We start from the raw sequence: 21,417 nt of genomic DNA, 5'->3' as shown, positions 1-21,417 counted from the left end.
ATATTTGAAAGGATGTTTTCTTTCTTTTCTCGGAATGCTTCTGCTCTTGTCTGTATTTTCAGATGAATTTTAGGTTGGGCTGGAATAATCAATGCTCTTGAAGAGCTCTTTGGAGGGGAAAATAGCTTACAACAATGTTGATTAAAAAAAAAAAAAAAACTCATGGCAATGTTCAGGACATGTGATGGTAATTATGGTTTCTGTTCTCCATAGCTGACTGGAATCCTGCCAGTCCAGTGGTAGATGTCCACCCCTTCAGACTCGTCAGGTGGTATGTCCCATCCTGGCCCCTCTCCGGGGGCGGGCCTGTCCCCGGGGCCCATCCTGGGCCCCAGCCCCGGACCCGATCCCTCCCCGGGCTCAGTTCACAGCATGATGGGCCCCAGTCCGGGGCCGGGGACCCCCAACGCCCCGCACGGCATGCAGGGCCAGAGCGACTACTCTCAGGACAGCATGTATCCTATGCACAAGGTACTACCGATATGTGTGTGTGATATAGAATAGTTGTTATATGTTGCTGGATATTAATCTGTAGTAGTGTTCAATTAAAAAAATTTAAGTAATTCTGTGCGCGTTTAGCTTCCATTCAATTACTTCCATTCTTCTTTTTATGATAAACATTTGACTAAAAATTAGAATTTCCTTAACATTTCTGTTCTAAAAAACTGTAACAACTCAAAACAAAAGAGTAGAATCGGGCCCAGTTTACACCCCAACATATCAAGTGGAAATGTGGTGTATTTGCGTGTTTTTGTTTTTTGTTGTTATTTTTTTGTTTCAGAAAGATTTGAAGTGTTTTTTTCGCCCGTCTAAAATTTCCACCTTGGGAGCCATTTTCAAAAAGTGTGGCTCCACATACTGATGTTGCTTAACGCACACCCAAAATGCAGTTTTGTATTTTCACCGGAAGTCGTTTATGTGTAAAGGTTCCTGTTTATAAAGTTAAGAAACGAGTGTGATCATGTGAGGAATATTCCTCATGTACTGAATAACATGTCGGTCCTGTATCTTAGTACCAAGAAGCTCCTCCAGGCTCCTCTGATCGAAGGCTTGTTTTCATGTTTCCAGCCTCTGGAGGGCATGAATGACAAGACGATGGCGGAGGCCATGCACTACGGCCACATGAAGGGCGTGGGGATGAGGTCTCTGCACAGCGGCATGGGGCCTCCTCAGAGCCCCATGGACCAGCACAGTCAAGGTATCCTGTCCTTATTTTACTCAAGATCACCGGTTTAAACCCTGGTTAGCATTTTTACCTCTCTGTCCTCGAGACTTGTTCTTTGTCTTGGCACAGCAGATAATAAATCCACCCCACAGTTCACCGATATCATGTCCAGTCTGTCCTCAGCCTGATTTTTCCAAGTTTTGGCTGTTTCTCATTATTTTTTGTGGTAGTAGTCGTCATGATGCCGTTTGTTTGTTCCTACAGTGATTGTAGGCTCCTTCTTCCTCCCTTGTTAAAGCGATACTTCAACATTTTGGAAAATTGGCCCGTTTAGCGCAATTCATTAGTCATTTCGAACAGTATACTTACTTTTTTTGTGAGGGCGAGCTGTTGTTTATTCAGAGTTGAGTCGGGGAAGGTTTTCAGGACGGACACAATGGAAGTGGATGGTATTTTGGTTCCCCCTCGTCAAACTCATCAAATACACAATCCAACATCCCCAAAACACTTTGGTGGGCAAATTATAATCCGCACATTCACTACGCTGTGAAGTATTAATGCAAAATTACGAGATTGAGTTGTTTATGCGAAGATTGCAAAGACGGAACTACTTGTCTGGGTGTAGTGATTTCAAAAGAAAAAGTAGTTCCCAGTATTTGCTTCAGTGTCGTAACGCTACAATATTATTTGTTGGTGTTCCACAGCGTAGTGAATGTGCGGATTATAATTTGCCCACCAAAGTGTTTTGGGGTTTTTGGATTGTGTATTTGATGAGTTTGACGAGGGGGAACCAAAATACCGCCCACTTCCATTGTGTCCGTCCCGAAAACCTTCCCCGACTCACCTCTGAATAAACAACAGCTCGCCCTCACAAAAAAAGTAAGTATGCTGTTCGAAATTACTAAATAATTGTGCTAAATGGGCCAATTTGCCAAAATGTTGAAGTATCGCTTTAATCTTAGGAATAAAACCTAAAAAAAAAAAAACAAAACAAACTGCCTGTTCATACGGCTTCTTTTGCCCTCTGGTGGTATAAACTGGTATTACACCACTGGACATCATTTGGGTGGCTGGTGAAGTTTCTAGCTGTTGTCTGGACGGCGGTTCAATTGATCAGTGAAAACTTGAAGTGAGCATTTTGTGTCTGCTTCAGGATACATGTCCCCTCATCCATCCCCCATGGGAGTCCACGATCACGCATCCAGCCCCATGTCAGGAGGAGGACCCACCCCACCCCACATCCCCCCCTCGCAGTCAGGGGCCATGATGTCCATGGATCCTCAAGGAGGCATGTCCGGCATCTCCGGCATGCCCGGCATGAGTCAGCAGGGGCCGCGGGGCCCGTCGGCCTTCAGCCCGGTGCAGCTGCAACAGCTCCGGGCCCAGATCCTGGCCTACAAGATCCTGGGCCGAGGCCAGCCGCTGCCCGAAAACCTCCAGCTGGCCGTTCAGGGCAAGAGGAGCCTACCCACAATGCAACAGCAGCAGCAGCAACAACAGCAGCAGCAGCAGCAGCAGCATCAGCAGGCGCCGAGCGCCAGTCCTTTCAGCAGGCCTCCAGGTAGATGTTTGTAAATCATGTTTGTGTTTTGACGGAGTGTAAGCGAGGCAGGCAGCCCAGGTTCAGCCGTCACCATGTTCACCGTTGCTCCTGAAGGTATGCCGATGGCCCCGATGGGCGGCCCCCAGTCCAGCCCCATCCCGGCTCCGGCCCTGCAGGGACACAGCCAGAGCTCGGGACCCAAACCCTGGCCTGATGGTAGGTGAAGGGCGACACACTCACACTCCTCACACCAGCCCTGAAACACACCGGCATCGCTCACACTCTGATCCTGAGTTTGGAGCACCTCTGTTCAATTAATCTCCTCAATTCTTCCTTTTCTCTTGAACCAAATTACTTCTTATGTATTATTTATACTACTTTTAGGTAACAGTTGATGCCACCGTGTTTGCATTTCCTTTATTTGTTGTGTTTTTATTGTAAAATGCATTGGAAGTCAGAAAGGTTTTCACTGTTCACCCTGTTTACACGGCAGCGTTCTTGTCTTCAGGTCAGTCCAGTGACAGTCAAGCCAGTGCGCAGAAGCATCTCACCCCTGTAGCCAGTGGCCGCCCGTCCCCGGTGCCTCCGCAGGCCGCTGCCGCCGCCGCTGTGCCCACCGGGCCTGCAGGGCCCCTCCCGGGCGGATCCACAACCCCTCAGCCCCCGGGGCAGCAGGTGTCCCCCATGCTCCAAATGCAGCAGAAGCAGAACCGCATCACGCCGGTCCAGAAGCCCCAGGGCCTGGACCCTGTGGGGATCCTGCAGGAGAGGGAGTACAGGTACCTTCCTCTGGACTTGTCATCTTTCTCATAATGTTCTCGTCTGCCTTTACGCTGAAGCAAAGGAAAGCGTTTGTTGAAGTGTGTGTGAAGCCGGTTGAAGGTGAGGGTGGTGCTGCTCAGGTTGCAGGCTCGGATCGCTCACCGGATCCAGGAGCTGGAGAGTCTGCCGGGCTCGCTGCCTCCGGACCTGAGGACCAAAGCCACCGTGGAGCTCAAGGCGCTGCGCCTGCTCAACTTCCAGCGGCAGGTACGACTCGGACGCCATGTTTGAAGCTTTTCTGCTTCAGATGCCACTAAGAAGGAACATTTCAACATAGATCACACCAGATTATGTGATGAAAATAAAAACTCTCAGAAATATAGCAATTCAATTTGACTTTGACTCCACCGTCTCGGCATGTGTTTGATATTTGGGTCTCTGTCCCACATGCTCGGTGTTGCCGTGCACGTCCCTGCAGCTGAGGCAGGATGTGGTGGCCTGCATGCGCAGGGACACCACCCTGGAGACGGCGCTCAACTCCAAGGCGTACCGGCGCAGCAAGCGGCAGACGCTGAGGGAGGCGCGCATGACGGAGAAGCTGGAGAAGCAGCAGAAGCTGGAGCAGGAGAAGAAGCGCAGGCAGAAGCATCAGGTGGGGGAGGAGCGGTCTACAGCGTCTTTCTCCCTCCAGGACGTTTCTCAGACATTTGCAGCTGCTAGCAGCTCCTCTGTGTAGCTTTGTTAAGCCGCTGTCCCTTCTGTTCCAGGAGTATCTCAACAGCATCCTTCAGCATGCAAAGGACTTCAAGGAGTACCACCGCTCGGTGTCCGGAAAGATCCAGAAGCTCACCAGAGCCATCGCCACCTGGCACACCAACACGGAGCGAGAGCAGAAGAAGGAGACGGAGCGGATCGAGAAGGAGAGGATGAGGAGGCTGATGGTGAGAAGCAGCAGCAGCTGCAGGAGTGCACGGACCGGCTGGTGGTAACAGCGAAAACTGAGAGTGGTTCCCTCTGTGCCCAGGCAGAGGATGAGGAAGGCTACCGGAAACTCATCGACCAGAAGAAAGACAAGCGCCTGGCCTACCTGCTGCAGCAGACGGACGAGTACGTGGCCAACCTCACCACGCTGGTGTACGAGCACAAAGCCGCTCAGGCTGCCAAGGAGAAGAAGAGGAGGAAGAAGAAAAAGAAGGTGCGGCGGCTTCCCGGGAAGTCCCGAGAGTCCAGACTCAGCTGGTCTCTGGGGTTCCTGAACGCTTCCCGCCTGTGTGTTGTTCTCTGTGCAGAAGGTGGATGGAGACGGCGAAGGCACCAGCGCTCTCGGGCCCGACGGAGAGGTGAGCTGACGTGATGGAGTGGAGCTCGTTCACATGACGTTGTTTTTGTCTGAGAAGCGCTTTGAAAGCGCTGAAGTTACCCGGCCCCGGCCTCCTCTGACTCCCGCCTCTCTCTGTCGTGTTCGTCTGCAGCCCATGGATGAGAGCAGCCAGATGAGCGAGCTGCCCGTCAAAGTGATCCAGACGGAGACCGGGAAAGTCCTGCAGGGGACGGACGCTCCCAAATCCAGCCAGCTGGAGGCCTGGCTGGAGATGAACCCCGGGTGAGCGGCTCGCTCTGTCTGCAGATTTTCTTCTTAAAAAGGAAGCGGCGTCAGGATTTGTCATTCGGGTGAATTTAAGGGGATTGAGGAGCTCCGTAAGCTCCTGCAGGCAAACCGCCGCCACTAATGCCAGGAACACAATGTTCTTAACCACAGAAGCCTTTAAAGCAGACACTGAACCCTGAGTGAGGCTCTCCACACACAGACCAGGAGAAACACATTTAACTTGATACAACATGCAGGGTTTCATAGAAATGGAGACTTTGGCCTTCGGAAAGTTACGACAGGAGCTTTAAGAAATCCAGGAAATGTGTTCTGAAGCTTCCAATTCATGTAACAGCCCAGCAGTGCAGTTTCTGCACATTGGAGCTGATTGAAGTTACTGAAGATGTAACATCCCCAACAGGTTCATATATTCAAAGAAAAATTAGTTTGTTTGTTTTTTCCAGCAAATTTCTTCAGTGTCGGTGGTGCTGCCACCTCAGTATGAGACGAGGCTCGTTTGTAAAAACATGCAGAATGTTATGGATGTAGGAGATGTCTTGGGGACAATTTACTGTGTTTTGCATCGGAAGGTTTCATTAAAATTGACTTTATGCACTTAATGGTTGCAAAAATCCCTTTTTCCAAAACTTACCCTTAGAGCCACAACAAAGAAGAACTGAAAAGTTTGAATTTAAAGGTTATTATGACTCCGTTCCAGCCTCTCCAGATGCAGCGCCTGAACTGTAATGTGTTTGACTCTTCTGATTCACACTGTCCTGAATCCCTCCTCCTGTGGTTATTTGAAGCACAGCCTGTTTCTCCCGTCCGCTCCAGGTACGAGGTGGCCCCGCGCTCCGACAGCGAGGAGAGCGGCTCAGAGTTCGAGGAGGAGGTCAGTCCCAGTCGACGAGCTCCAGCAGATCCAGCAGGGGGCGGTAGCTGCTCGCGCTCCGTTCACCCTGCTCTCTCTGCTCTGCGCCGTGACAGGAGGAGGAGGAGGCGGCCAAGGCGGACGGCGAGGAGAAGACCATCATCGATCCCAACGGAGACGGCGTCAACGTGACGGCCGCCAAGCACATCATCGAGTAGCGTATCACGTTCCCACCGCCTGTCACACTTGCAGCACCAGCACTGTGTGCGCTGCCGACTGTCAGGCTGTCGCTCTTTAACGCACTCCGCCTCGTCCTCGCTCAGGTCGGCCAAGCAGGACGTGGACGACGAGTACGGCGTGGCCACCGACCAGACCAGCTCCCAGTCCTACTACGGCGTGGCGCACGCCGTCATCGAGCGGGTGGAGAAGCAGTCGTCGCTCCTGATCAACGGCACGCTCAAGCACTACCAGGTGGCGGCGTTTCTCCAGCACTCCCCCTCCCCTCACCTCTCACCCGTTTGCCCTCAATCATTAACCTTTCATAACTCACTCCGCCGCGCCTGATTGATTGGCTTTGATTCCTTTCACAGGTTTTTTTTTTCAGCAGCTTTATGAAAGTTGAAAGACATCATAATCGTTGTGTCAGATTAGAAGTGATGAACGGTCCTTGAAGTAATTAATCATGCCGACAGGAGGAAAACAAACAGTGTGAACTGGCCGCAGAAATGCCTTCAATGAATGTTCATCGGCTTTTTTCTCTGCTCTGATCATAAAAGATTTCAAGGTTTTAGAAACTTTTTACATTTTTTTTTCTAATGTGATCCGATCTGCATCAGAATCACAAGTGTAGACCAACATGCTGTTGGTCCATAGCAGCCAAAGTGCTGCTCACACAGTAAATAACAGAGTGAAGACAGAGTCGGGTGGCAGAGAGAATTATAGAACACGCTGCAATCCGGACGTTTCGACCTGAGTCGCCCAGAATAAAAAAAAATGAGAATATAGAGAAAAGGTCTAAACAAAAACAGTAAAAATCAGAAAATAAGAGAACATTGGTGAGAAAAAATTGAAGTGAAATGTAGATTTTTCAGAATAGTTGTAAATGTTGACGTGGTGGTCAGTGTTGGTCTGACTCTCTGACGGGGGAAGCTGCTTCCCGCTGAGCGAACTGAAGGGTTAGGAGGACGTTCGGTGACGTAATGTTCCTTATTGCACCTCTAAGCAGCGCGTGGCGGTTTTCCCCCGTGGGGAACCGGGAGGATTTCAGCAGCACTATAATTGGATGAATGAGTCCTCCTCCGGTGTCAACCTGTGGAACAATCGTCGTCCGCAGAAAGCGGTCCAGTTTGGGTTTCTGTGTTTGTTTTTTTTCTTCGCTCTGACAGACATGCCAGTAATTGGGCCTCCCTTCCCTCCGCCTGTGACCTCCTGACCTCTCTCCGTTTCTTCACACGCTCCTTTCGCTGATTGTTTTTCCACAAGCGAGCGCCGCCGTCACTAACATAGATGTCTTTATTTATTTATTTTCTTTTTTTTTTCCTCCCTACCACCCAACAATCAGCTGGGAAATAAAATGCCACGGTGGCAGTGAGATCAAAGTCCCCCGGCGAGGCACACAGTGAAAAGCTTTAAATTAGCTCCTTATCGCACATACAGAGGTTCCCTGGTACGTGTGGAGAAACCGGGAAGATTTAGCTTCTTTTCATGCAGTGTTTTTTCTTTTTCTTTCAGCTGTCAATGCTGATAAACAACAAAGAGCTCCAACCAGAAAGAGCAGTGTGTGTGTGCTCCAGCAGCACTTCCGTTTCTCCCCCCGTGATTGAAAAGCAAGTTGTCTCTGTCGCTCCTGAACGTTGAAGCTGCAGCTGATGGGTTTGTGTCTGGCCGCGCAGATCCAGGGCCTGGAGTGGATGGTGTCGCTGTACAACAACAACCTGAACGGCATCCTGGCCGACGAGATGGGCCTGGGCAAGACCATCCAGACCATCGCGCTCATCACCTACCTGATGGAGCACAAGCGGCTCAACGGGCCCTACCTCATCATCGTGCCGCTCTCGTCAGTACCGCTCACCTCACTATCCACCCTCACTGATGAAAATCACCGCAGTCGCAGAGTAAAGACAGTTCTTCCCCTGACAGCATGGCTTTGAAGCTAATGCTAGTTAGCTAGCTTCCACGGCCTTGGTGTTGTGTTGTTAAAGATCAATATTGCTCCATTTGCCTCTTTGCGGGCCGGTTTTGGCCCTTGGGCCTCATGTTGGACACTCCTGTTGCAGAGCAAGGCTCCAGTCTTCAGCTGCTTTCAGCTTTGAGCTTCTCCGGCCCTGTTTTCACATGGAAAGTAGCTTGATTGAACGACTGCTGTTGTAAATGTGGTTTGATGAGCAGATCAGAATTACTTTAATTTGTTGTGAACTCTGTGGAGCTGCAGTTTACAAAGGCATGAAACAGATCAGAAGATCTGTTCATGAGTCTTCCAGAGTCTTCAGGGACGCACTGGACTCAGGTTTTAACACAATGCTTCAGCTCGTCACCTTGAAGGGCTGATTTTTAATGGTATCATCCACGGAGCCTAATGAGAGAATGGCTCCTGAATGGCCTCAGAGTGTGTGTGTGTGTGTCGCAGCACATGGAGCCCCTGCTGAGCTTGGCTGACACACACTCTGACACACACTCGGCCTCTCTCTCTCTCTCTCTCTCTGCTGCTCTCTTTTCTTTTCCACATCAAAGCTCGTCGCCGACTTGTCAGTCCGCCTGAGGAGAAGCGAGACGTTTTAATCATGACACAACATTTCACTTTCATCTGTTTCCAAGCTAAATTTACGCTTCCGAGGCGTGGATATTGTGTATTATTTACCGTATATGAGGATGAATTTCCTGGTGTTTGTAGTTTTTTTGGGGATTAACAGACGAACAAACAATCATCAGTCAAGAAAAGCGTCGGTCACATCAGGGAATAGAATTAGTTTTACAGCAATTAGAAATACTGTGCTCTAGTTTATGCAATATTATTTCAATATTTATAGACAAAAGCTTCAAATGACTTGTTTTTGTTGTTGCTTCCAGGACTTTGTCCAACTGGGTGTATGAACTTGACAAGTGGGCTCCTTCTATTGTCAAAATCGCCTACAAGGTGAGAGCCTCCTCGTCTTTTTCCGTCTGCACTGTTTCGGTTTCCTCCTCTCGTGGATTCACCCTGAGCTTTCCCTCCTCCCCGCCGTCCTTTCAGGGCACGCCGGCCCTGCGCCGCGGACTCGTGCCGCAGCTCCGCAGCGGCAAGTTCAACGTCTTACTGACCACATACGAGTACATCATCAAGGACAAGCACATCCTGGCCAAGGTGAGAGACGCCGCCGCTCAGGAGAAGGCGGTCAGGTCAGGCGACGCTCCTCCGCTGTGCATCTTGGAGAACCAGGAGGGGATCAGCACAGACGGAGGTGTGCTGCCGGAGGCGTTTCCTCTTTTCATACGACAGCTTTTAAGATTAGGTTCATTATTTTATTAATCATTTCGTCTAACTTATCAGCCAATAATGAAACATTGATGGAAGAAATGGAATTAATATTTGGTTGTTTTGCAGATTTCAGCGCTCTGAAGTTAATAACTGCCATACTTCTTCTATACAAGTAGCTGAAAACGATAGTGTCATCATTGAATGAGGCTTTGTTTAAATTCATAATGGTTTAAAGTAGGGTTTAAAATGGTTTAATCGCAGAGTTAGGGTTAGGGTTAGTAATTGCCTCAAAGATAAACGAAGCAGGAGAGAGAACGTAGAACTCTGACAGTTCTGAATCTCATATCTAATGAGTTCTGTTCAATTTTAATTTTTTTTTCATTTAATGTCCCTGTCATCGGGACTTTTTTCCATCCCTGAGCGGTTCAGGAGAACTGAGAGCATCAGGTTCTTTATTTGAAACCTAAAAATGTCTCCTCCTGTAGCTGTCTAAGTCCTGGTTTCAGCACCGTTTGAGCTTTTTGTTTCACATGTAGTTGAAAAGTAGACCAGTGGCTCAACATGGAGCTTTATTTCAATTTAAAAACTCTTTTTTTTTTTTTTTTAACATAGACATTGGATTAAGTTGATGTACATGGAACTTTATTTTGAAAGAAAATACAAACGGTCAAGAAAGAAGCTCTTTCTGTGTGACTTAAGACACTCTGGTAAGAAATGCTGACTTTATGGGCTTGAAACGGATTTGAAATGCAAAATAACTGAATCTTAAACATGCAGTTCAAAACATGATTAGCTATGGAGATTCAGTGATTAATTTAAAGAAAGACCATCTATTGACAACCCCGGTTTAAAGCGTCGTTTCCGTTCCAGATGAAGCGTATCTGAATCACTTCAGGTCTGTCACAACACACACTTCATTATTCCAGCGTATATTCTCAGTTTGCTCACGGCTCGTTTGGAGGAAATGTGAAGAAATGAGGAGGTGACTTCTCCCCTCATCAATCCTCCCCTTCTCCTCGACCTCTCTTGGGTTTATGTTGTCATTTGAAAGACGGAGCTGAACTCTCCTCGAGCTCCTCGCAGCTCTTCTGAGTCGCCTGCGGATCGATGGGAACAATCGAGAACAACACAGTGAATCACGCCACCGGCAAATAATTGGACGATTAAAAAGTAACTTAACAGCAACGCACAGCTTCTCCAGCGCGCTCTTTTCTCCGCTCCGTCTCAAACGCCGACACTCAGCCGCGGCCCACAGGGGCTCCGATGGATTTATTGAGTTTTCAGAGGAGAGTTTAACTCAGCGGTCGATCCTCTGAGTGAAGCAAGGTGCAAACTCCAGAGTGAAGAGGCAGAGAGGCGAACCGGGGCTGGGTTTCAAACTGACTTGAGTTTCCTCCACGCTGCAGATTCGCTGGAAGTACATGATCGTGGACGAGGGCCACCGGATGAAGAACCACCACTGCAAGCTGACCCAGGTGCTGAACACGCACTACGTGGCGCCCCGCCGCCTGCTGCTCACCGGCACGCCGCTGCAGAACAAGCTGCCCGAGCTCTGGGCGCTGCTCAACTTCCTGCTGCCCACCATCTTCAAGAGCTGCAGCACCTTCGAGCAGTGGTTCAACGCCCCGTTCGCCATGACCGGAGAGAGGGTAACTGTCCCGGCCCCGAGCCGCTCGCCCGCTCATTTCATCTGTGTCAAAAAAAAAAAAAAACAAAAACCACGAGCGTATGAGAAGAAAGCAGTTCAGACATGTTGAGAAGCCTGGTTTGATGTATGGCCTTACAGGAAAGACTGAAGCAGTGAGAGGAGACGTGTGATTCAGGCGGCGTCCCATTAGAGCTTTTCTCACCCACGAGTCTCTAGAGATTAGCCGACACTGGTAGCCTGGGAATTCCCATCCTGCCTGCGCCCTCGTTTCATTTCGATTTGCAGGGCGGTCTGGCGACCAAGAGGAGAATTTGTCCCTAAGTGCGGGACCCAATCACAGGACGGGGAGGGACAGTTGGACGATGACGCACACTAAGCGACTGCGCACAATGCAGCTCTGCAGTTACGTCAGCGGCTGGATCTGACACGATTGGCTCTGGGTTTCAACAGCCCCAGACTGACAGACATGCACAGCGCCCAATCAACAGCTGCGGAACATTTTAAACTGCTCCTCCCCTACGAGAAAGTGAACAAGTGGTTCCCAGCCTGAATCTCACTTGTGATTCAGGCGGCGTTAGCCAGCCTATGACACTGGGGAAACTGTAAACAGAGATAAAGAAAGAAAATACCCACCTTTCTGTACAGTATGTCCTCGAAGTCGGATGAGACTAATGAGTGAGTGCTGGCTGAGTGCCTTGGAGCCTCTCGTCTCCGGTCGGTGTTCCTGGAGTCGAGTGGCTTCATCATCCTCTTCCTCAGAGCTCTTTTCCGCCGGCGCTGCCATTCATCATATTCATCTCTGGATGAAGTGGATGCTGAAGCTGCATCCTCCTCCAGCCCCGTTCCCTCAGAGCCGCTACCCAGCATGCTCTAGTTCCGGGCTCTGCTCGGCGCTCGCTGAGGACAGAACCGTTAGATCCAGGGACAGAGCGAGGACATGCTGGGTGGGGGTTCTGCAGGACCTGGGCTTTCTCCCGTCAGCCTGACCAATCTGAGCACGCAGGCTGGCGATCGGCGGCGGCGCTTCCCGCCTCACTTCAGCCTTTGCTGTAATTGAGCCCCCGAGCAGAGACGTGGAGTCCGACTCTGCCGATTAGCAGAGACACGACAACAAGGCAGTAACTCTGCTGCTAAATGCCATGAAATTGCTGCTTGAGTTTAATTTGCTGCTTGGTGCGTTGCTTATTTTTACCCGTTTCCAGAACCGCGCCGATATCGATGCACAGCTCGACACTGCCTCGTGGCTAAATAATCATCGGAGAAAATGTGTTTCTCACAAAACAAATCGAAGAACTTTTCAAATCAATACCACCTGCAAGTTGTTTTAATTGTCTCTGTTGGGCATTGCTGTGTAAAGTCTTCTTTAATTATAACTTTTTTCCAAAAATACTTCTTTTGGCAGTAATCGCATCAATAAGAGAAGAACGGAAACACAGTCTTTTCAGCTGGTGGAGTTTGAGAGAACCTGAAGCCGAGTCCACTGGGACCATTGTTTGGCTAAACTTATCGAAGGGCAGCTTCACAGTACACACTTCATTAACACCAGAGAAACGTTCTGAATCACGATGAAAGCCGTTTCAGTTCCTCAGAGAAAAGTTGTTCTTTGCCCTCAGAGAAGGTCAGGCACACGCCGGAATACTGAGCAGCGACTGAAGGTTTAACAAACATTTGTTTACTAATGTTTTTTGACGTCGTCTTCGTCGACTAAATTATCATCGGAAGCCGAAACTCCCCCACAGTGCAGAGGTCTCGCAGCAGAGGTTTATTTCAGCCCAGTTCTGTTCTCAGAATACAAAGCCTTCGTGCTCTCTGGGCCTGAATTTGCTAAAAGAAAATAATGAAATATGTTGCACATGTGGTTATCTTGCAGTGTGAAAGCTTTCTCAGGGAAAATGCTGCTAAGCAGCTTTGTTTGGAAGTGAAAACAGCATTATGTTGTAATCCGGCGTGCTCAGCCTCAACACAGCCAGGGTGCAGGCGCCGCAGCAAACTGCACTACGGCGATTGACGACGGGGCGACGCGGCCGTCAGCATCGCTTTGACTTTAATCTGAGGATTGAGGCACCGACACCACTCTTTCAGTACGAGGGCTAGCCTTTAGTTACAGGCCGATACTGAATCCTGATGCCGGGACTGACTAAATGCCATTCAGCCTAATTTACACGGATGACATCCCACAATGCTTCACAGTGCTTCACTCACATCTGTGTCTCGTTCAGGTGGACCTGAACGAGGAGGAAACCATCCTGATCATCCGCCGCTTGCACAAGGTGCTGCGGCCCTTCCTGCTGCGCCGGCTGAAGAAGGAGGTGGAGTCGCAGCTCCCGGAGAAGGTGAGGGCCGGAGAAGGTCAAACCGCCGATCCGCCACGCCAGAGACCTCCGGTTAGGCGCCAAAGTGGGAATCTCAGGCCGCATCAGTGCTTTAAATGCAGCGTCAAACTGTCTCATGTGCCGTCTACTCACACTGAAGCATGTTGAAGAGCGTTACACTGATGGCTGACTCGCATGAATCCAGAGGAGGAAGTGCAGTGAAGTGAAAAGAGGGCACAACGTTCCACATTGACTTTTACACTTCATTCATCTGTACTGTGATGCTCATCAGTCTAAAATTAGTTTAATTAAGTGAGAAATCACTGAAGTTGTTTTCCTCCACAGTGAAAAACATTCTAAAACCAAATCAAATTTTTATTGATTTTTTTTAAAACCCTGTCAATAGTTTTGACTCCAGTTTGTCATTTTTGTTGTTTTGTCTCCAAACTGTTCATTTCCTGAAGGCAGTTAAGCTTCACCCAGTTTGTCTCACTGAAAAAGATGTTTCTTTCTGTCTCTCCGTGTTCATTAAATGCTCCCCTAAATGTCACAGAGGCTGGATTTGGCGGGGTGAAACTAGGTTTTTTTTTTTTTTTTTTGCCTGTCCTCTTCAGCTTGAGGAATAATTGATGATCTCTGAGGAAACTTCACATTTTGACTCATGGGATCACAGGACAGCACTCTGCTTTACCACCTCTCACATTGTGGCGACAGTGAGACTCTGACGCCTGGAAACGGTCAGCTCACCTGCGTGGGAGAGTCTCCGGCTCTGCGAAGCGGGCCAGGAGTTCGACCATAACAATTTAAAGAGAAAAGCTTCTTCTAATTAAAGGAGCGGAGCCAGCCTGCTCCCCGAGCTGAGGGTTTCAGCACCGGAGGAGCGCCGCAGTACCTGCTTTCAGTTTTATCAACAGTTTACCCTTCCTGCCAGCTGCTCCAATGCTAAATGCAAACTAGCTTTCAAAGTAGCGGCTGCCTGGGCTGTGCATCGTACTCCTCTCATGGTCTCAGGCTTACGTTCCCAAACTAATTGCCCTTATTTGTATTTGAGGTCTGTGTCCCTGTTTAAATCACCACAAAGTAATTGAAGCTGTAGAGCCGTTCAGCTTGTAACTGCTGAAATGTGCAGTTTCTTTAAAGATGTAAGTGTTAATTAAGAAGAGTCTGCGGTGTCAGAGCTGAAACACTGAAAATAATTATACATGAAATCCCCGTGGCCCAGGTGTGAATTAATTCAGCACCTCTGCAGATGTATTAGGAGGAGACACGCGGGAATAAAAGGGTGAACAGGATGGCGCAAGGAGAAGATTCTGATAGCTTAACGTCACTTGGAGCGACTTCCTGTCACTTCTCACATTTCCCCGCTTGTCATGGTGTCGGGGATGAGGCTCGGCGGTGACGGGAAGCTGTGGCGCCTCTGAAGTTGTTTGTTTGTCAATCCCACAGGTGGAGTATGTCATCAAATGTGACATGTCTGCCATCCAGAAGGTGCTGTACCGCCACATGCAGAAAGGCATCCTGCTCACTGACGGCTCCGAGAAAGACAAGAAGGTAGAAATTCCCTCAGCGCCCCCCATCGCTACTGTCTGCCTCTGTTCCCTCTGCTGTCGCCTCCCTCACTGACGTCTGACCATTCTTATATTCTGTCACATTGTTATCCTGTGTGGTGAAAATGAATTAGGACTGAATCCCAGGTGTCATATTCAATAGTCTGTGAGGAAACTTTTGTACAAACATTCAGGAAACAGAAATAGAGTGTAAAGCCTAATTTACATACACTAAATATGTGTAGATCGTCTGTCGCCTCAAACACAGAGTCTCTGTATAGCCTAGAATACAGAGTGTCTGCATAGCCTCGAACTAACAACGTAGATCCTCTGTAGCTTCGGCCTACCAATACAAAGCCTCTGCGTAGCCTCAAACGCAGAGCCTCGAACACACAGCGTCTGCAAAGCCTCGAGCTACGACCGTTGGACTGCGGTCGCCGTTGCGTCGCTCCAGCTGTGGTTACCAGCAGTATAAATAAACATGTTTGTCCTGACAACATCAGACTGTGTAAATGAGCCTCGTGTTTGTGTGAATTGTGGCCCGGCTCTGCAGCTGTGCCGACATTAATTGTTGTTATGAACTTGTAAGAATTATCACCTGACGGCACCGCTCCCCCCGGCCCCACGTCCTCCCTGGTCCACTGTCGCTTCAGCACCAGCTTTTCTCACACTTCCGAAGTTTTTTTTTCTCCTCCAGGTGGAAGAGGAATGCTCTCCCACCTGCTCTTTACCGGCCAGCCAAGTCTCTGACATCCAAACATAGATTTCCCTCGATAGAGACTCATTTACACAGCCGTCTGATGTTGACTTTTAAGCGTGCTCTCCATTCTGAATCCATTAAAAATTTGGATGAAATGTTTGTGTGAAGGGCAAAGGAGGCGCGAAGACCCTGATGAACACCATCATGCAGCTGAAGAAGATCTGCAACCATCCCTACATGTTCCAGCACATCGAGGTGAGCAGTGGCACTGGAAATGCCAGCATCTGCGGCTGTATTATTGAGAAGGGTGTTTGCATTAACTTCTGCTCTCAAAACATGAAAAGTAAATCACAAGATTATTGTTTAACACTGTAAAAGCACCACAGAGCGTCAGAGGACACAGCAGCAGTAAAAAAAAAAATGTCCACAGCTTTTCAAGAGATATGAGGAGAAGATAAAGGTCTTTTATGAAATGTTTTTATGTGAGAAACAGAATTTTGAGCTGATTTTTATTTTTTTTAAAGAAAGAGAATTGGTAAAAGAAATCAAATCACATGACTGGTTTGAACGAGTTTCTGAGTCCAGACAAGGCAATGGAAGACAAGATTCAGGTCTTTACTTTACGGAGACACTTGCTTTCAGAATTTCAACAGAAATCCTCCACTAGTCTAAATCTGTAAATGTGTTCTGCTGCAGGAGTCTTTTGCTGAGCACTTGGGCTATCCAAACGGAATCATCAACGGGTGAGTCCAACAGTACCGCTCATAAAACCAGCCGCGACGTCAGACTTCAGAAAGTATCTGCTGGAGATGAACCGCGGTCACGTTCATCAGTGATGTAGAGAAAACAGCCCTCTTTAGAGCCTCATGAAGAAATCAGCAGCAGCCGTCTCCGTGTCGACGCTCCGCCGCCGCGGCTCAGCTGGAACATCAATGCCGATCACGGATTCTCAGATTAGGACCGGGTCGGGTTTCCCTTGCTTCCTCTCTCTGCCAGCACTTTGTGTATGATGGATGAATTAGAATTTTAAGTGCTTCAAGACTCTTTTTTTCTTCTTCAAATACCTCAGTCTCACATTTCCATTTCATTGAGGTTTTTTTGGTGTTTCATCTTCACGGCAGCGATGGGCTTCATCAGCTTCGTCCTCACATTTTGTCAAGGACTTGAATGGAAGTGACACTCATTCACCAGGCTGTGTGTTTAAACACCTCATGCAGGAAGATTAAATTCCATCTGGTTCGTGTTGCTGCCGCGCTTGTGACAGACCCGAGCAAGTCTGCGGCCGCGGCGTGTGAAAGCTGGCGTGACGAGCCGTTCGCACTTCACGCTGGTGCTGCTGCCAGCCGCTCACATGCTGAACTCCACTTCTCCTCTGGGTTTGGAGCAGGTGATTCTCACCTTCCTGCTCGCTGCGCCACATAAAAATCTCCGAGCGGCAGCTGGGCTCCGCGATCCGTCAGCCGCCGTCCTGCCGGACCCACGGACGCCATAGTCACACACTTCTTTGCTGGATAATAAATCCCTTCCCAAACGATGTTGCCTGTGCCGCCTGAGGGCCCGGTGCTCGGAGCCGCTGAAAACACTGCTTTTCGAAAACAGCTCCATCGCCGTGGAAACGAGTGACTTGCTGACTTTCTCGGCCTTCGTTATATTTATTTCAATTAATTGTTTTTGTTCATTTTCATGAGGTTTGATTCAGGGCTTCCTCTGCACACGTTCCACTGCTCCCTCACTGCGTTTGAGGCTGATGGTGATGCTAAATGGGAACAGTCTGTTGATTTACAGCCGAAACGGTCACAATCCATCTTCTTTTCCAAAACCGATGGCAGGCGGCGATGGCTAAAGAACTGCACTTTGTCAAACAGACACAATCACTCTTTCACAGTTATTGGTAATTTAGAAAGACCACATAACCTTTTTTCCCCGTGTGTGTGTGAGTGTGTTAGACTGCAGTGTTAAGAGTTACAGGAATCCTGTTTTTTTTCTTTTTTCTTTGAAGCAGTGCATTGCTATCTGGTCCAATGTGGCACAGAGTCCTCATCACATCTCACCACATCACAGCGGTATCGATGCATCCCCTTGTATTTTTTCCGATTCATTCCGTTTTAGCACTGCTGATTCAGATGGTTCTATCTGAAAATCTACTCTGACACGCTGAAATAACTGATTAGAAGGAAGTGCTATAAGTCTCAATTCTGTCAAAACAAACTAAGCCCTGCCTTGAACCTCTGGTTTTGGGTGATCCTGACTTGAGCCGCTGGTTTTGGTTGATTCGATATCGAGGCGACTCGCTGCTCGTCGCGCCTCCCTCCATTGTTGTAACTCGTGGTTTTCAATGTTTTGTCTCCTCTCAGCCATGAGTTGTACCGAGCATCTGGGAAGTTCGAGCTCCTGGATCGCATCCTCCCGAAGCTGCAGGCCACCGGTCACCGAGTCCTGCTCTTCTGTCAGATGACCACTCTCATGACCATCATGGAGGACTACTTCAGCTACCGCAACTTTCTCTATTTACGTCTGGATGGTGAGAGAACTCATTCCATTGTTGCATCAAAACTTCACACCTGCGTTCACCAGAGGTTATCGATTTATTTTATGACGACTTTTCAAAGGCTTCCGGCACAGCAGTGAGTTTGTCTCTCGGCTTCGGCCCACTCTGACTTGCTGTGTGCGAGACAAAAACAAACAGGCTTCAAAGCACGAACACTTTCCAACAGTGTGGAAGCTTGTTCATTTCTCAACCGGAGGATCACTGCCGGCCGACCACAGAAATCTGGAGACAAACGGCTTCCTTGTTCCCACACTCCACCTCACACACTCTGATAGCAGCCAATCACTGAGACGCTGAAACCAAAACACTCATGAATACTATTTGATTGAGACGAAGTCGGGTTGTGAATCACTTGTAGTGTTTTGTCGCCCTCTTTAGTAAAGACAAGAAACTCAAGTATTTACTAATGGGCCGTTTTTACCAGTTTCCAACCGTTGACCCATTCAACCAACCAACACACCACCCATCCATCCATCCATCCATCCATCTGTCCATCCATCCACTGATAAATCTGTCCATGCATCCACTCATCATCCATCCATCCATCAGTCAGTGTGAGGTGAAGTAAACTATATGCATTAAGCTTCCACACGGTCTCTCTAACGAAGAGACTGTTTCTCATAATGGAATAATCCTCTTCAAAACTCTATAAAACTCAAGGAGGGGGGTGTATTTTAACCCATATCAGCACACACACATCTGAATCCAGCCTCCCTGTTTTTGAGTATCATTACATTGAGTATCTGTCCCTGATGGAGCTCATTGGTGACCCCTCCTAATGAAGATAGATTCCCGCCCACAATAAACTTTCTGTAACGTAGTGAGAAGTGTCACGTTTCCATGCAGTGAAAGAGATCCGATGTTTCAGGCACCACCAAGTCAGAAGACCGAGCGGCGCTGCTGAAGAAGTTCAACGAGGAGGGATCTCAGTACTTCATCTTCCTCCTGAGCACCAGAGCCGGCGGGCTGGGCCTCAACCTGCAGGCCGCCGACACGGTGGTCATCTTCGACAGCGACTGGAACCCGCACCAGGTACCACCACCACCGTGCTCTCCCGGTGTTTGTAACGTTTCCGTGGAGACGGACGTGGTTTTCAGAACGTTGCCGTGTAAACGTAAACCTCTCCTCAAACGCCCTGCAGGACCTGCAGGCTCAGGACCGTGCTCACCGCATCGGGCAGCAGAACGAGGTGCGCGTGCTGCGCCTCTGCACCGTCAACAGCGTGGAGGAAAAGATTCTGGCCGCCGCCAAATACAAGCTGAACGTGGATCAGAAGGTCATTCAGGCCGGCATGTTCGACCAGAAGTCCTCCAGCCACGAGCGCCGAGCCTTCCTCCAGGCCATCCTGGAGCACGAGGAGCAGAACGAGGTGCCGCCTCTCAGCATCGTTTGATCTCCTCTTAGAGCAGTGAAAGGTTCGTTTTCATCCAAATGTCTTTTCTTTTGTGACATTTTTTCAACAATTTTTTAGGAAGAAGATGAGGTGCCAGACGACGAAACACTCAACCAGATGATCGCCCGCAATGAAGACGAGTTTGAGCTCTTCATGGTGAGAAGTTCTCTTGCATTGAAAGTGGAGACGCCGCATCGGATCGGATCGTCTTTGGCCTGATCCCGTGGTGGAATCGTCATTATCTTCTACCTTCAAGTATGAATCCATGCTGAGATGCTAACACCGATGGCGTCCTGTCCCCCCCCGCAGCGTATGGACATGGACCGCCGCCGTGAGGACGCCCGCAACCCCAAGCGCAAGCCCCGCCTGATGGAGGAGGACGAGCTGCCGTCGTGGATCATCAAGGACGACGCGGAGGTGGAGCGGCTCACCTACGAGGAGGAGGAGGAGAAGATGTTCGGCCGGGGGTCTCGCTGCCGCCGCGACGTGGACTACAGCGAGGCGCTGACCGAGAAGCAGTGGATCCGGGTAATTCGCACACTTTTCCCGATCCCGAGCTCCAGTTCAGAGCTCTGCGAGATCAGCTTCCCGCTGGCTTTGGTCCGCTCCTTCCAGTTTTCCTCTTAACGTATATCCACACTTCAGTGTAAGTACGGCGAGAAAACCGAAGACAGATGGTTTTATGGTTTTTAATTCCTCTCAGGCCATCGAGGACGGGAACCTGGAGGAGATGGAGGAGGAGATCCGGCTGAAGAAACGCAAGCGCAAGAGACGACAGGACAAGGACTCCTCCAGCAGGGAGGACGCCGGCGCCAAGAGCAAGAAGAGACGAGGGCGTCCCCCGGCCGAGAAGCTGTCCCCGAACCCGCCCAAGCTCACCAAGCAGATGAACACCATCATCGACACGGTGATCAACTACAGAGACGGGTGGGTGGAGCTCCTCCTTTACAGCTCACACAACTCGATCAGTGATTGTCATGAAACCTTTTTTTTATTTTACATCTTTTTTTCGGTATTTTTGGCTCATTTACTTCTTTTAGCTGATTTAACTAAAAGAACTATTGGGAACATCCTGCCGCTCGGTGCGTCCTGGCGCTGTGTTTCCCTCTGAGCGTGCTGCTCGCCTCCGCCGTTATCCAGTGGAAAGAACCGTTTCCTCCGGCAGACGTGAAGTCATGTCTCTGGACCACAGATCGAGGTCTCCTCGGTTTTGTCTCGCTCTTCCCCTCAGCCCATGTGTAAAGAGAGAAGAATGCGTCTCGCTGTTACATGCTCCCGCCACGGCTCTTCCAGGAAAATGCCACCTGCCTTTCCAGAGTCGCATTCTTTCCTCTGCGAGCCGACGGCTGCTGCTCCCCGAGCATCTCGCTCCCTGGACCGGCGGTGTGGTTTCCACTCCAGGAACGTAAAATCCAGTTCTAGAGCTTTGGCCGCAGAATACGCAATCCTCAGCGCCAGATGTCTGATTCTGAGCTCAGTCCACCAGAGGGCGCCACGCCAAACCGTCTGAAGTCGGACTTTCAACATTCTGACGTTGCTCCTCCAATTCTTCAGATACTCATTATTCATTTCTGATCTCAATGCCCCCCCCCCCCCCCCCTAATGGCGACCTCTAACTGCGATACATTGGTCTGTATCTGCAGCTGGCAGGATAAAGAACTAGAATGAAGTAGCCTCTAGCTGAATTGTTTTTTATTTTCTGCTGATTTCATCATTTATGGTTTGTTTTTAAGTTTTGTGATGGTTTGGTTGTTCTTTTGAAACCTTTTCTCTCTATAAGTCATTTGAGCTCTTTTGACCATATTTTACCATTTTAGCAGTTTTCCTGAAGTCGTTATAGCTTTTTTGGCTTTTTTTTCCCCCTCAATTCTAACCTTTTAAACTAC

The 21,417-nt window shown here is 49.2% G+C and overlaps 1 protein-coding gene across 1 annotated transcript in view; it reads left to right on the top strand.

The window, feature by feature from the left end:
* The first annotated feature begins 243 nt into the window (after positions 1–243).
* The window catches only part of LOC115384449 (probable global transcription activator SNF2L2), a 30,072-nt gene continuing 8,898 nt past the window's right edge, over positions 244–21,417 (top strand). The window contains exons 1-28 of the mRNA XM_030086724.1: positions 244–471; positions 1,069–1,198; positions 2,319–2,726; positions 2,823–2,924; positions 3,217–3,487; positions 3,611–3,737; positions 3,949–4,122; positions 4,238–4,411; positions 4,495–4,665; positions 4,760–4,810; positions 4,943–5,073; positions 5,893–5,950; positions 6,046–6,143; positions 6,253–6,400; positions 7,822–7,985; positions 8,996–9,062; positions 9,159–9,269; positions 10,790–11,032; positions 13,251–13,364; positions 14,790–14,894; positions 15,759–15,845; positions 16,287–16,333; positions 17,945–18,111; positions 19,007–19,170; positions 19,280–19,507; positions 19,610–19,687; positions 19,841–20,059; positions 20,235–20,458. Coding sequence (XP_029942584.1) covers positions 244–471; positions 1,069–1,198; positions 2,319–2,726; positions 2,823–2,924; positions 3,217–3,487; positions 3,611–3,737; positions 3,949–4,122; positions 4,238–4,411; positions 4,495–4,665; positions 4,760–4,810; positions 4,943–5,073; positions 5,893–5,950; positions 6,046–6,143; positions 6,253–6,400; positions 7,822–7,985; positions 8,996–9,062; positions 9,159–9,269; positions 10,790–11,032; positions 13,251–13,364; positions 14,790–14,894; positions 15,759–15,845; positions 16,287–16,333; positions 17,945–18,111; positions 19,007–19,170; positions 19,280–19,507; positions 19,610–19,687; positions 19,841–20,059; positions 20,235–20,458 — 4,289 coding nt within the window. The remainder of the gene's footprint in view (positions 472–1,068; positions 1,199–2,318; positions 2,727–2,822; positions 2,925–3,216; positions 3,488–3,610; positions 3,738–3,948; positions 4,123–4,237; positions 4,412–4,494; positions 4,666–4,759; positions 4,811–4,942; positions 5,074–5,892; positions 5,951–6,045; positions 6,144–6,252; positions 6,401–7,821; positions 7,986–8,995; positions 9,063–9,158; positions 9,270–10,789; positions 11,033–13,250; positions 13,365–14,789; positions 14,895–15,758; positions 15,846–16,286; positions 16,334–17,944; positions 18,112–19,006; positions 19,171–19,279; positions 19,508–19,609; positions 19,688–19,840; positions 20,060–20,234; positions 20,459–21,417) is intronic.

The sequence above is a fragment of the Salarias fasciatus genome, unplaced genomic scaffold, assembly GCF_902148845.1.
Source record: "Salarias fasciatus unplaced genomic scaffold, fSalaFa1.1, whole genome shotgun sequence".
Lineage (NCBI taxonomy): Eukaryota > Metazoa > Chordata > Actinopteri > Blenniiformes > Blenniidae > Salarias > Salarias fasciatus.
Note: the sequence above shows the minus strand (reverse complement) of the source record. Positions and strands in the feature narration are given on the sequence as shown.